The sequence below is a fragment of the Callionymus lyra genome, chromosome 2 (genome assembly GCF_982586985.1).
Source record: "Callionymus lyra chromosome 2, fCalLyr1.hap1.1, whole genome shotgun sequence".
Lineage (NCBI taxonomy): Eukaryota > Metazoa > Chordata > Actinopteri > Syngnathiformes > Callionymidae > Callionymus > Callionymus lyra.
In genome coordinates, this window is record NC_141819.1 from 42,007,877 (window position 1) to 42,023,832 (window position 15,956).

Sequence of the window (15,956 nt, forward strand, 5' to 3'; positions counted from 1 at the left end):
TATCAACATCAGCACTGCAGCGGGACGCAAATAAAATTTCAAACAATCCTATTTAAAGACGCGGAGCTCCAAGAAATGGTGTTGTGCCACGACATCTTTTGGTGCGAGTCCGGGGGAGTTTCTTAACCATGACACAAGGATTGATCAAACATCTACACAGTGATTCATCAGCAATATGCCAATTAAGAAACTACAGTTACAATTAAAAATGTTTACGATTACATTCAAAATATCTGTTTTTAAACATTATTCATTAACATGTAAGAACAATAGGCTGAACAGGCGGGAAAAAAATATATTGAATCGTTACACTGAGAAGAATACAATTTATGATTTAAAAATATAGTTTGAAATGTAGATATTGGTTGATTGTTCTTTATACAGCGTGTGTCTGACTATTAAAAACAAATTTAATTATAATTATTTTTTCTTTTGAATATTCGATTATAGATATACAACACTGGCCATAAAAGTACCCGATTCTGATATTGCAGTTACAATATATATATACAATTCTGGGGGGGGTTTTCTCAATAAGATTCATGTTTCACAATACGTTTCACAATCTCATGTGAATCATATACTGTGATGTCTCTGTGTGAAAATTGTAAAGTAAAAAAAAAATTGAATGGGTTTGAATTTTAACTGTAAACAAGAAGCAACACATTAACTAACAATGTTTGACTCTCAGCAGCTAAATAAACGACGGCACATTCTCCAGGATCGACTTTCAAAAGACAAGTAAAACTAAATTTTGGCAGATCTTGAAAATAGATGAAGGCCGGGACAGAATGTCAGGCACGCTCAGCTGTGGCGGGAAGAAATGCAGAGCCCCTTTAAAACATACAATTATATTTAGTGAGTGAGACATTTGCTAATTCTAGAATAATCTGTGCCATCCCAGGGCGTCTCTGAGGATATTTCTATCCGCCCTGGTCGCACCAGAGCGGCATGTGAAACTGGAGTCTGGGCCAGCCTGGTCGCCGTTGTTCCTCCATTAACAATGTGCAAATGAAGAAGTGGCCCCGGGGCCGACCCCACGACACACTGAACTAACAAGCTTCTTTATGGAGGAAACATATTGAGAGAGATGGCTAAGATTCTTCTTTGCCTACCACCAACAAAAGCAACCAGGAAATAAGATCAACCGTTTGGTCGGGTCTTTCTTTATGATAGGCGTGGGCCATACATCGATAAAATTGCTTAGTTGTTTTGTTCAAGAAATAACTTTATGAAGATTTTTTTTTTTTTATTGAGATGCAGCGACAATTCATGCATGCAAGTTGTGCTAATGTTTGTAGCTTGAAATCATGACAAATGTAATTGATGTGTATTAGGCTTCAATAATGGCATAATTCTTTGTTAATGTCAAGGTGCAGCTTTCAATGAATATGTAACTACAAAGATTATTTTACATAGTAAAAAACAGCTCATATTCCTAAAGGAATAAATTTTAAGGTAATAATAATAGTCATCTCTCATTTGTAATTATGATGTTCCTAAAATATGTATATATAAATCTTAAAGAGCATAAATTCAGGTCAGTAATATGTTGGTTCACGGAAAAGTCCACTGCATCACCAGCATTATTATATGCAACTCCTTCTATCTCTACTTAGTGTCTTAAAGCAACCTGATTTAAAAAATAACACATTTTGTCAGACACAGGAGAGTAAACTTGTTTCAGTAATCCAAGCTTTGTGATCCAGTTTTGTCTTTGAACTTTAAAACGTTTGTAAAAATCCATGTCAAGCTCAACAACCATCATAACCTTTGATGATCCATCTCATGGACAACAAACCTAAATGTTTAAGATCATTTTTGAGCTAGTTTGCGAGTAAAAATGTGACCTCCTCTTTGGAGGAAATAACAATGACAACAAACGGAGGAAAAGACGGACAACACAGTGGGTCTCCTAAATTATCACAGGGTTATTTAACGGTCTACATTGTTTTTTTAAAAATCCCTTTCTTAACCAGGACTCTCACGTCATCAGTCACATGATTCTTGATGAATCTTTTGAATTTGTGTATGTTGACCTTTGACATTTTATCATGTAGATTTACAAAAAAAACACATTCGTGAAGGTCCAGCTGATTGGACCAGCTCCCCCACAAGTTAGATAATCAACCAATGGGATCCTTTTTTGTCATAAGCTCCGCCCATTGATTGACACTACAATGTATTATAGATCAACTGTGTGTCAGTTCAAACTGATTATTTGGTGTTTGGACGATGATTAAAGTCATGCTATGTTGTAAAGAAGTAAAGTGAGAGCATAATTTTGGAGGGATGCACGAAAAGTAGACAAATTATAATCTTCAAAAACAGAATTAAAATTACCACAAAATTTAGGAAAAAACAAAATTAAATTAGCACGAAAACCATAAATAAAATTGATAATGAAAAAGAAGTATCGTAAAAATAGAAAATAAAACTGCTGAAAAACAGAAAAACTATTTACACTAAAAACTGCAAATAAATTATCAAGATCTAAATTTCTTTGGACAAAAAAAAAAAGAAAATTCCAAAATGATAAGCTCAAAGAACGGAAATATGATTTAAAGTAAAATAGAAATAAAATCAGCATGAAAACTCATGAAATAAAATAAGCACCACAAACAGAAATACAATTAGAGAAAAAAAGGAAAAATAATAAACATGAAAAAGATAAAATTACTATTGCAAAAAACAGGATGTAAAACAAAAATAGCAAGAGAGACAGAAAACTGGGAGCACTAAATCGTTACCCCAGATTTTGTTGAGAGTCTTCTTTGCATTTGCATTAGTTCTATTAGCACAATCTGCTTGTTGTCTTCTTCAGGGACAGAAAACAGAAAAAATGGCCACCAGCGCGGTTATTCCAAAAATTCCTCTCTGAGCTGACTTGAATGTCACTCACGTCTCTGACGGAACATTTCTGAGCAAAGCTTGAAGCAGCTGACGTGCCCTCTTGATTGACAGCTGGACCTGCTGCTCCCTTTATGGGACAAATCTGATGGAAATAGGTCTCCTATAAGTGGACGTCTGGACACAATTAGACGACGTCTGGACACTTGCGCAGGGCTGGGTCAGCAGCAACAAAAGTATAACTGACATAAAAGTCTCCCGACAGGGTGTGTGGTTCTTACGAGCCATTCCAGACAATTCTGGATGTTCGTGGGAGAACGAAAAATGATTCTCCATCAAAATACAACACTTTGTTTCTCGCAAAGCTTAATAGCTTTAGCGAAAATTTCTAAATGTGTGTCTCTTAAACTGTACATCTTAAAATGTTTAACATACAACAGTGTTTGACATTTTGAATTCTTTATTGTTATTCTTATCGTTTATTCTTAAGTTTTTAACAATTTAATTCTTATCATTTCTATATTAAGGTTTGGGATGTTTTTTTTTCAAATAATTTAATAATTAAAATGCATGGGTTTTTTTTACACATTGAGATATAAATTTAAATGTCTTTAATTGTCAAATAAGTTATCTATATGAAACATTTTTTAATCTGTAGCCTTTTATATATTATATTTTTATAATCAAGTAGGTCTGAACTCTCCTGGAATTGTCTTCATTCATTCATTCATTCATTTTCTACGGCTTTATCCCTTACAGGGGTTGAGGGGAGACTGGAGCCTATCCCAGTATCATAGGGCGAGAGGCAGAAGACACCCTGGACAGGACGACAACCATACACACACACACTCTCATACTTATGGACAATTTCCCAAAGTTCTCAATCAACCTCTGTATGTTTTTGGACTGTGGGAGGAAACCAGAGTGCCATGAGTAAACCCACGGAACACATTTTTAGATTGAATTTAAAAGAATATGAATTTAAACATTCATTTTGAAAATATTTAAATTTTTAATTACATTTTTCAACCCTTCAATATACTAATTACTGAAAATAAGTTTAAACATTTTAAAGGGTCAATTCAACCATTCAATAGTAACTTCCATCGAAACAGCGAAGGGTCGTTCCTGATCACCATAGAGACGTTGAGGACTAAATATTAAAATAATCAGATGTGTTAGAAGGAAGTGAAGAAACCGCTCATTATTCTGACACGTCACAGGTTATTCTTAGCCTTTTTGATAAATATTGACATTGATTGTAAGAAATAGAATTGTTCCTGCTGTGAGGCAAAAAGGCCAGTGTGGCGGCGATCAGTCTTTCTACAAGAACAAGAATTGTGAAGCGAAGGTGCAAAGACAATAGTGACTCACAGCTGTGAGCTGGTCCACAGAGTTAGGCATGTCCTGTTTAGCTAGCATTCTCAACAATACACTCACACATCAATGTCTTACCACCGATGTAGACAAAGAGTGAATGTGTGGAGAACTGCATTGACCTTGAACCTTGAAATGATGAACACAGTCAGTATCATTAACACATATTACAGTAGAATGCAAGTATATCAGTGCCATCAGAATAGTGAATGATAAAAAATTCTGATATTGAAAACCTTTTTTAAACATTAAATTATTCTTTTTTGTATTATTTATTATTTAAATAATGGAACTTTACAATTTCTATATTAAAATATTTAGTTCCTTTTATTGAATTCAATGTGAAACAGCTAATGAGGTATCATGATACAGGGTCTTCATTTAGAAAGACCACTAGATGTCACTCTCTGCTCCATAATCGTTGATTCTGATCTACTAATGTTTTGGCTTGCAACTTGGAGTGATCAGTCATTTTGGACCCTATTGATTAGAACTGTCTGAAAGGTATTTTGTTTTAAAAATAGACCTGATTTTCTACAAAGTAACATTCTGACGTGACTCTTAAAACATCAAGCTGCTGATCTCAATAAACTTTATTCAATAAAAAAACCCCTGTAATCTTGTGAAAACTCTATTTGGACCACCTTGTTGCAGAGAAACCAGTCCAGGTCTAAACGTTTCTGTGATTCATACTACTTATTTCTTTGCTATTTTCATCTAGTTTCACCTTGTTTTAGATGATTCTTTTTGGAGCAATGAGAGAGGTTTCGTAGACTGACCGACAAATGTATTTATGTGTTAGTAAAATGTGAGTAAAATGTCAAAATAAATCTGATTGATTCAATCACAAATGATCAACTGAATGCTGTTGACGTTCTCTAATATTGTAAACTGTTTCTCATAGAAGTGTGTCAAGAGGGTGTACGACCTCGGGTTTGAACTCTGGGTAACAAGTTCAGATCAATACTCTGCTGGTGAAAAGAAGAAACATGAGGAAAATGACACCAGATCAAGCGATGGCGTGTTTGTAACCTCCCCCCCAGCAAGAGACAAAAAAGAGCCATCATAATGAAAACACTGGGGAAGGCAAAATAACAGCGGGGTTCAGCGCATGTGAATAACCTCTCGGTGCTGCAAACACAGCTCACCCTTTCCAGAATAATTGAATTTGCTTTGCTTTGTGACCAAGTATAAAGGCCTCCCTTTGCCGAGCGGCAGGCCGGCCATGGCTGTTGCATAACAGAGCTAATAAAGAAGGCCTGCAGGGCCCGCGATGGAGAGGAGAAGGCAGACACGTGGGAACTGCCTCTGTTCTGCAGCTTTGTCTGGGGCCTGGAGCGAGCAGAGCCCCCGGGCATTAGTGTAGGCATGCCTCACATAACGCTCATTCCACAGCAACAAAAAAGCCACACACAAGTTTACGGCTTATCTGCTGAGCTGCTCGAGGTACCCACTGAGACTTAGTCCGGGGTCCAGGCCACAACTCTCGGAACACTTTACTTTCCTCTTTGAAGAGGAAGATCAGGTCATATGAACGATGGCTTTTTTTAAACTTCCATCCTGGTCATCGACGAACAACAAACCCACACAGAGACGCAACAAAAGAAGGTGTTCACACACAACAAAGTCACAATGTCTCCTTGTGTCATGAACCTCAGGAGCTCATGGAATATCCACAGGCCAGTGTTCCGCTCCAAACACTGAGAATATTATTCCAAATATATGAGCATCTGATTCCCCCGGAATAAAGAATGTCTTCTTCACACATGCTTTCCTTCACAAACGCCCCAAAATCCAATCATGACCAACTAAAGGGTTTTAGAACTTTTTCTCATAAACCATTCACACCACTCCGAGTATTGCTCAATGGTTCCAAAGAATGTACCATGGTTTTGCACATTGTTTTAGAACTGACATTTTTTTAACTTCACATGACATGAAGTCACTGCCCATCATAAGGCCAGGTTGCCTTTAAAATAAACTCTTTTTTTTCTATAAACCTGAATTAATATCATTTTTATAGTGACACGATACAATATATTGCAATATTGTAGGAACAACGTTACATTTAGTTAATTTTATAGAAGTAAAAGATGAATTCTCATAGCATAGTTAACATGCAATGACGAAGACAACTACCAGAGGATCTATATTTTTATTTCACAAAAGAAAAAATACAAGCATTTGCAGGATTCTTTTGGGATAAACATCGTCATGAATAATTACCATGTTTAATTCAATAAAACTAAATCATTACAGTGCTGTTGAATATCGAAAAAATCGATACTGTATCATGAATACAAATATTGCTCTAGTCAAGTGTATTGATATTTTCTCACACTCTAGGTATTAATGTTAGCTGTCAGAGAAGACTATTTGTTTATAGCTAGTAAAGCTAAAATAGCTGTCAAAAATTTAACAAAGACACTGATATATCATTCTGAAGAATTCTGATTCGTGACTACGTGTATTTGGGTCGCCTGCAACAGGAACCATCTCAAAAATGTTGGCCAACTGGTGAGCGATACGATGATATACAACGAAGGGACGATAGAAAAAAGGTCTGTAGTATCATTTCTCTATTGTTTATGAATATACCAGTATGTGACTTAACATTATGAAATACTTCATAAGAGTTGCTCAGCTTACATTATTTGTTCGTTTTCAGAGTCACAGAAATCTTGGGAAGGCAAAGGAAATATGAGCCACATTCAAAAGAAGCCAAAAACATTAATGGGGCAGTTTCTGTGTGAGTGCATGGATCTATCTATACAGTTGTGGACTCAAATGTAAATAGTTGTAGGTTTTGTCATTTATTTGCATATCTATAAAAAAAAAAGTTTGGTTTGTTATTATACTTGAAAGCTGCTCATCTGCACTTTAAATATTTACACAGTTTGCTTTGTGGTTTATTTGGATGTTGATTTTATTTAACATAATGTTCCTATCGCCACTCTTTGAATGTAGATTGTGGGTCTTGTTATTTGACAAAGTGGTTTACTTAAAAGTACATTGCAATCAACAAATGAATGAAGTATATCGAATGAACTGGTATTGTTATCTACTGAAATGTTGAAATCTTTGAAACATTTTAATTTTCCATTCATTCATTTTCTGCGAGTCATTCAAGAGTCTATCCCAGTTTCATCCGACAAGAGGCAAGGGACACCATCACTATTTTGACAGTTAGTATCAATATTCAACAGCACTGTATAGATGTTTTTAATTGAAATAAACAAACATTTAATTGTCGTTATTTTATGGTTTCTATTTGAATAAAGTATTTGTTTCTTTTTTTTTTACAATTAACATGCAAATATTCACAGCATTTGTTTATTTAATGTCGCAAATAATCTTCTGCCTTCTAGATGGCACCGGTCATTACTTTCTCCGCAGATAAATGAACAATGAAATCCTGCGAGATCCTGTCAATGACTGAGAACAAGGGGATACAGTCCACACCAGCAGCTTTTAAAGCTGATGTTTGGGCATATTTTTGGTTCTATTAACTCAACCAAAGATACTAAAATTCAGGTGTATCGAAATCTATAGCATCGTATCGTGAGCTGAAAGTATCTTATTGTATCATGAGATTAGTGTAATACTACAGCCTTAGTACTGGCACCACAAAAGATCATCATTTGTTCAACATCTTGAAAAATAAATATTGGGGTCGAATAGATGGTCACATTCTCTAGAAATGAACATTTCGCTAGCATGCATGCTAAGAAAAAGTTTAAGAAAGATAACTTTCAGCAACTCTTTGATTTCACGGAGCGTCAACAAACTCAGCTCTGTTATCATGGCCGCCTACATCTCTCCTGTCACTCACATCCCGCCTGCATGCCGACCAGGAATTTACCTGCAGCACACACTGGGCCAGAACACTCTCTCGGGAAACACACACAGACACACACACACACACACACACACCTTTCTGTATGTAAGCAGAGCCACACTGTGATTTATTAGGAAGTCAGTATCAGGTGGTGACGGAAGACATTCCTCGGCCGAGATGATTTATATTTATAACGAATGAAAACATTCGGCAGCAAACAAACAAGACCACAGTCGTCTTGTGGTCCACACAACAATAGTTCATCAAGGAAGTTCTCTTATCTGGCCGACAAACATCCCAGCACGAGAATTTAAACGATGTCAAACATGAATGTCCAGCTCAATATTTTTCTTAAAGTAATCCATCTTAATCTCCCAAAGTCCTTCTAAAGTCTAAACCAGTCTAGCTCGGTGAAATCCCAGTGCCTCATGAAAAAAAAGGAAAAACATCCTTCAGCTTTCCCAGTGGCTGAGCGAGCATTCCTGACATATTTTCTCAAAGATTTCTGGGAGATGCAGTTCTGGTCGACTTCTTCTGACATGCAGAGAAACTAAAAGACGTTCGATGCCGGTGTGTGTGTGTGTGTGTGTGTGTGTGTGTTAGTGTGTGTGTGTGTGAATATTTCGAAGTTAAATATCTTGCAGTGACACTCAAGACAAACACAAGACTCGGGGTCCAAATTTGGCCCGCCAAGTCATTTTATGAGGCCCACCGGATTGTAGTTTCAATATCAAAGTAGATTATTGTTCATGTTGATATGGAGACATATTAAGATGTCAGTGTTTGATATAAGATAAAGGACAGAGATTATTGATGTCAACAATATGAGTAAAACTGGAATGTTACCCCCACCACCACTCAGGATCTCGGAGACGTGGGTTTGACTCCTGTACTCAGCATTGTAACTTTTACCTGGTTGTTTGAAGGATCTTAATGTGTTGCGGCTGCAGTAGCGGACCTGCAATCACCGGGCTTCCTTCTTTATTTATTGAAGGCATTTATTCTGGTTACACTTCTCATGCATCTACGATGTAATCATTTCTATTCTGTATCATGCATCCTAAGATTGTTTTAATAGTATTTTATGGTCACGAATGACATATTTCAGGACCACAATTTAGTATGTCAGGGTCATGAATTGTTATTTTGTGGTAATGAATTTGAACTTAGTGGTCATAAATTAGTATCGACTTGGTATTTCGTGGTCACAAATAGCATTTTGTGATTACAATTGGTATTTCGTGGCCACTAACAAGATTTTCGGATCAAGATTTAGTACTTTGTGGCCACAATTTAGTATTTCATTAAACAGTTAAGTATTTCTTGGTCACAAATTACCATTTTATGGCCACAAATTATTGTTTTGTAGTAATGAATGAGTATTTAATGGCTCAGGATTTAGTATTTCTTGATCACAAATTACCATTTTGTGGCAACAAATTATTGTTTTGTAGTAATGAATGAGTATTTAATGGCTCAGGATATAGTATTTCTTGATCACAAATTACCTTTTTGTGGCCACAAATGATTGTTTTGTAGTAATGAATGAGTATTTAATGGGCAGGATTTAGTATTTCTGGGTCACAGCTAAGTATTTTCTTAGGGTCACTGCAAGTGTGACACCCCCGCATTAGAGCAAAGAAAGTGTGTAACAAGTTGTTTTAGGGGTACGTATGAGGAGCAACATGGATCGTTACATCCCATGTTCGCATGGGAACCTCTTGATCCAGGGGGTCAAATCTCAGCTCGACTTCAAGATCCACACTGACCGAGTTCAACACCTGAACACACGTCACTGGATTCTTGCCTCGATCAAGTTTTCAGACGCGGGCCTCCATACCTGTCTCTGGGGTCAATCCACGAAGTTTGCCGGGTGTTGTGGTCGATAAAGAACACTCGTCCATCGTAGTCGCGAGCTTCCTCCCATCCGGCGGGCAGCGGCAGCTCCGAGCTCTCTCGCCGCTTTCCGCCGCTGATCCACGGCATAGCGTCGGGATGGTGGCGCTGAAGCCCCCTGCCCTCCTGCGTCTGGTCCCCCGGAACACTGGCTCCTCACAGCATTACAGCTCGACCCGCCTCGACGCCAGGAACTCACGCGCCTCCGGGGAAATGTCCTCAGGGAGAAAGTCCGCGGCCGAAAGTACATCCACGACCCCTGAAGTCAGTCCCAGCTGACGCGAGCAGCAGCTCCGCTCTCACGGTCCTCCATGTTCGCCTCCTCCACCATACTTCAGCCCTGCGTGGCCATATTCGGCGGCGCACGATTTGCATAAACGCTCCGACGTACGAGCCGCGCGTCCAATGAGGAGCCGCCGAGGTCGAGACTTTATAAACTTTTATTACTGATACAAAAACAAAAACTGTTCACAGCGTTCATGCCAAATACTCGATTCTTTGAAATATGTCCCGATTATACAACATTAATGGATTCATTTCCATAAAGACTAATAATGTTATATAAGACCCCTCGAATTTAGAGAAGTGAATAAAACTTGTTTAAATACATCCAAACAATGTTTATTAATTTATTAATTCATTGTAAAGCAAAGCGTCGCATTCCTGCTGGTTTAGTTTTAGGACGGCGACCTCTAGTGTTAGTTCATATCATTACAGCAAAAGAAAAGGATTGTACTTGAAATGGATTTATGCGAGTTTTTCAAAATATAAGAAAGTTTCCGAGGAGTGTGGAAGCAGATTCTTGTCTCCATTATCCAATTCAAAAGTGTTTCAATTAAAAAAAAAAAAAATCCCTAAAAACGACCCGAAAATCATTTTCGATTAAAAAGAAAGAAACCAGTTTTATCGAATCTAAAATGTATTTTTTTTTATTTGAAATAGTCATTTGATTTAATAAACTTTTTTTTTTGTTTTACTGAAAATGTTTTTTTAATTGAAAAATCTATATATTTTTTAGAAACAAATCCACCTTCTTAGAGGCAAGTTTTTCTCAAATAGTGTACTAAGGCCTGAATTTGTTAGTCAACGTTGCTGTATCGTGTTACGTCGTCGTTTTCAATTAAAATACTTTAAAAATAATACACATTAATAAAGAATAAAACGAGGAGACGTTTTGTTTTGTTTGTCAAGTTTAATGTATTCTCTCCTGGATTGTTGCAATATTCTTCAGAAGACTGTAGATCCGGATTTTCGTGGAAGAAATCCTTGGTAAACTATGTAATACATTTTTTTTAATTGAAAGAAGTGGCATATGATACACAGACTCATGTATTGTCCTCCAATCTTACTAATTTACATTGAAACAAATGATGAATGATTGATAAGCGAAAAAACGCATGTCGCATACGTCAAAGTTAACACTGGCCTTACTTTAAAAATATTTATAATAAAAGTTTTCATTTACGCGAAGCATTGAAATTATGTTGGTTTCTTTTCAAGATGGCGTCCTCTGGTGATTGTTTTAATCATTACAACAACACGCACAAATTCAACTTGAAATTGATTTAGCGAGTGGCAGAAAATAATCCTTAGAGCAGATACATTAAACATATATTTTGGCACAAAATGCAAAAAAATAGAGTTAAGGGCCAAATCTTACCCACCAAGCTGTTTTAGGTGACCCTGAAAAGATGACTATTTAACAGCCCCAGAGGCTGAACAGCTTAGTCAATTGTTTGCTAGAAATCAAACAATGGCTGAGTGAAAACACTCTACAGCTAAATGTGGACAAAACTGAAACTCTGGTGATTGCTCCTGATGATAAGATTCCAGGGTTGAGTCAGTACTTGGGTGACTTAGGTCAGTCTGTCAAACTGAGCCTGAGAAACCTGGGTGTTGTATTTGATAAAGACATGTCTCTTGTTCAACACTGCAGAAAACTGACCAGAAACCTTCAACTGAGAAAAATCTCTAAACTTAGGAAAATGTTGTCGGAACATGATCTGGAGCTTGTTATCCATGCGTTTGTTTCTTCTCGTCTGGACTATTGCAACAGTTTGTTTTCATGTCTTAACAAGAAGGATCTGTCTCGTCTGCAGTTGATTCAGAACTCTGCAGCGAGAATTCTGACCCGCTCAAGTAGAAGAACTCACATTTCTCCGGTCCTTAAAACTCTTCACTGGCTTCCAGTTTCTTTCAAGATCAACTTTAAAATTCTGGTTCTTACTTTCAGAGCTATTCATGGTCAGGCTCCTCCTTACATCACTGATCTGATCCAGCCTTACACCCCAGCTCGGGCTCTGAGGTCTGTGGATCAGAATCTACTTATGGTTCCACGCACACGGCTCAGGACCAGAGGAGAGAAATCTTTTCAGGCTGTTGCTCCTTAGCTTTGGAATGATATTCCTCTCTCTTTGCGCTTGATGGAGTCTACTGACTCCTTTAAGAAACATCTTAAGAAGTTTCTATTTGTTCAGGCTTTTCCTTGAATTTCTCGAACTCCTGTGTTGTTCTCAGTATTATCTTGATCTTTAAAGTATGTACTTTTTTTGAGTATTGTTTTGATTGTTTAAGCGCTTTGTGACCCTGGTCTCGAAAAGCGCTATATAAATAAATATTACTTACTTACTTACTTACTTGTTTCTTTAAAGTTGCTTAAAATAAGTTGCTTCTATCAAAAGAGTATGTTTTCAATTTAAAAATGTTGATTAAATAAAATAAAGATATTTTTGGCTTCAAACAAAATTCTTCAATCAAAACAAATATTTTCAATAAAAATAAAAGTTGCTTCAATAAAAAAAACTAAAAAAAAACTAAAACATTTGCTTCAATAAAAAAGGTATAATTCATAATTTATTGCTTCAATCAAATTAAATATATTTTCAATTAAAAAAGGTGTTTGTTTTGAAGGAGGTGTACAGGAACTCGAGAATTCAACCTAAACATTTTCTTGTTTGCATGTGTGTTTGTAATTCCGTGTGTTTGTCTGATAGGATCTCTGAGAGCCTCCTACGACCATTTCCCACAAACTATGTAGTGTTCATTTCAGCAACACAATACGCTGCACTGTTTGTTTTCTCTTTCAGTCACATGACGACTGTTGAATACAATTGTCCCAAAACAAAGAACCTTAATTTGGAATAACAGTATTCATGTGCATTTACAACACATTGAACGTGAAACAATATAATAAGATAATCAATGGATGACAGATGTCATACCTGTTAAAAATGTTGATTCGAATTGGAGATTTGAATCAAAGATCTATATAATTAGTTGGTGTTTTTGTTAGATCTTTAATTCGATTTGTAAACCATCTAAGGGAGACAAAACATCTCTGTACGGAAGTACATCAGTTTCATGAGAATGTTTATGGTCGAATTTAAAATTTAAAATATCGGTAGTGAATAATATTTATTGAAATGTTTTTTTAAGCATTGAATTATAATTTTAGGAATAATTGAATTTAATAATTTGTATTTGGATAGTAGATTTTTTGAATGACATTTTTAATTAAAATAAAGAATATTTTCTAAATAAATGTTTTTTTTATATAGAGTTTCATATTCTAATTTCGATAATTCCAAAAATCCATGTTAATCCAATGTCTTAAATTAAATATAAAATGTTGATATAACAGTTCCACCAGACACGTCAAAAGAGAACCAAGCTAGTTGACCAAACTTTTCAGCCCATCATGCGATGCACATTTGATCATATGACGATGTATAAACACATGATAGATAGATAGATAAAACTTTATTGATCCCTCTGGAAGCAGGGCCGGGTCTAGGCAGGGGCAAGAGGGGGCCTGGCCCCCTCAAATAAATGTTGTGCCCCCTCAAACTTACATGTAAGTAAGTAAGTAACAGCACAATGCCCCCTCAAGATTTGTGGCTGCCCCCTCATACATGCCTGTCTAGACCCGGCCCTGACTGGAAGTCTCCTTCGGGCTATTGGTTATTATCTGAGCAACTCACTACTCGTTTGGTACTGTCTGCTGTCACTATTATACCAACATGTTATGTTAAATTTTTAAGGCTACAAATTAAAAAATATTGAATTTAGAAATTTTATTTTGAATTATTGGAATTAGAATCTGAAACAATGTGTGAAAATGAAAAAAACATTAAAGTAATTCAATTCACAATATTCAGATATTTTGAGGGCACTGACATACTTCCATACCTCTGCCTCTGCCCATTGGCACAGCAGTGGAAGCAGGAGGACCATGAAAGGGGAGGGTCATATGTGCCTCTCTCTCTCTTCTGCTGCAGAAGATGTTTGCTCCTCTGACTGAGGTCATTTTTTTGGAAGGAGCTTCTTGTCCGCCCAGCAAATGTTCTGAGCCACTTCTGGACATCACAAGTGCAAGTCTTGCTTCTCTGGTGAAGCGAGGCGGGCCACAAGATGGACTCGTGCTCCAGCGCTCTGGAACTTCTCGGGATGCTGGTGTTTGTCGGAGCCTGGTTGTGTGCTCTGACCAGCACCCTCTTACCTCAGTGGCTGACCATGTCCACCATGCTGCTGCCCGTGGAGAGCTACGATCTGGGCCTGTGGGAGACCTGTGTTGTCCAGGACGTGGGTGGCATGGAGTGTCGAGGCTACGACAGCCTCTTGGGTCTTTCAAGTGACCTCAAGCTTGCACGATTCCTCATGTGCACGTCGCTCGTTGTGGGCATTCTGGGAATCCTGGTGGCCATCCCTGGACTGCACCTGGTGAACATCTGTACAGATCACAGAGGCCTACAGACCAAGAGGACTTTCACCATCATCGGAGGCGTGTTGGGAATGATCTCTGGAGCCTTGTGTCTCATCCCAGTCTCCTACATGGCCCATCTAGCCGTGGTGCATTTTTTCGATGACAAAGTGCCAGACGTGGTGCCGAGGTGGGAGTTCGGAGACGCCTTGTTCTGCGGCTGGGCGGCCGGATTCTTACTGATTGTGGCGGGAGTTCTGCTGGTCACCTCCTGCTTGGGCTCACACGTGGAGCTTCAGCCTGGGAGGCCTCAGAGGTACCAGGGCATGAGTGCCGCTGTGTCCTTTAGGAAACGCTCCGAGTATGTCTGAGGGACTAAGAGACGATGAGAGTTCAAGACACCTCCAAAAAACATTTAATTTCCAATGAGTAGAGACCAATTTATCAAGACAGCAGAGATCATTTTTGTTTCAGAAGAAAAATCCACTGCTGTGGATTCGTATGGAAGTATATCAGTGGCAGAATATTGCATGGTCGAAGTAAAACGTTCATGTTAAAACTTGCCTTTTTTTCTTGAACCGGTTATTTTTAAACATTTCCTTTTCTTTTTTAATGTATTTCAAATACATTTTAATGATATGATTAAAATCTCCTGAAGTGGGTGAAAGCAGACTTGTGTCAAAGGATTTAAAAATAAGAATTGTGATCCTCTTGGATAAGTGGTAGAAAATAAACATTAAAGCAGATACATAAAAAATATAGGGTTAGGTGACCCTCAAGAGATTTGGATAATTGTTTTTAAATTTATTTGAATTCAATTAATTCTATATAGAAAGGTTAAATTCATTGTTTTAATCATTTAGTTTTAATTTTTTAATTATCCAAAAATATAAAATGAAATGGCTAAAAACAACATTTTTTACTGAAATGTAAATGTTAAATTCAACTATTCAATATTCTGATGGCAATGACTTACTTTTACAGATATGCAACATATGTACAAATGTTTTAGTGAGAATTAACATTGTATTGAAGTAGTACAATGCAGCTGTTTGATTAGAAAGATTCACTAGAGAAACTTTAACAACTGAATATTTTAACTCAAATGACCATCGTCGATAATGAACAGAACAGTAAAGATTTCTTTGAGAAAACACAAACGATTGCTGGACTTTGCTGTATGTTGAAACAAGAATCATCTAAAATATTTGATGTTCAAAACTAGTTTTCACTATCATTTACAAAGTAGCTTCTGAATGCAGTATCTTAAAAGTTATGCTATGCTATGAAAACAAC

At 37.1% G+C, this 15,956-nt stretch overlaps 2 protein-coding genes across 2 annotated transcripts in view; one reads left to right on the top strand and one right to left on the bottom strand.

The window, feature by feature from the left end:
• The window catches only part of wwc3 (WWC family member 3), a 29,508-nt gene extending 19,199 nt beyond the window's left edge, over positions 1-10,309 (bottom strand). Inside the window, exon 1 of the mRNA XM_087785312.1 lies at positions 9,906-10,309. Within this exon, the coding sequence (XP_087641438.1) occupies positions 9,906-10,051 (146 nt within the window). The 5' untranslated portion in view covers positions 10,052-10,309. The remainder of the gene's footprint in view (positions 1-9,905) is intronic.
• A 4,062-nt stretch (positions 10,310-14,371) lies between these two features.
• Positions 14,372-15,031, top strand: cldn33b (claudin 33b). The gene has a single exon (XM_087783101.1). The coding sequence runs from the start codon at positions 14,372-14,374 to the stop codon at positions 15,029-15,031; it is 660 nt and encodes a 219-aa protein (XP_087639227.1).
• The last annotated feature ends 925 nt before the right edge of the window (positions 15,032-15,956 follow it).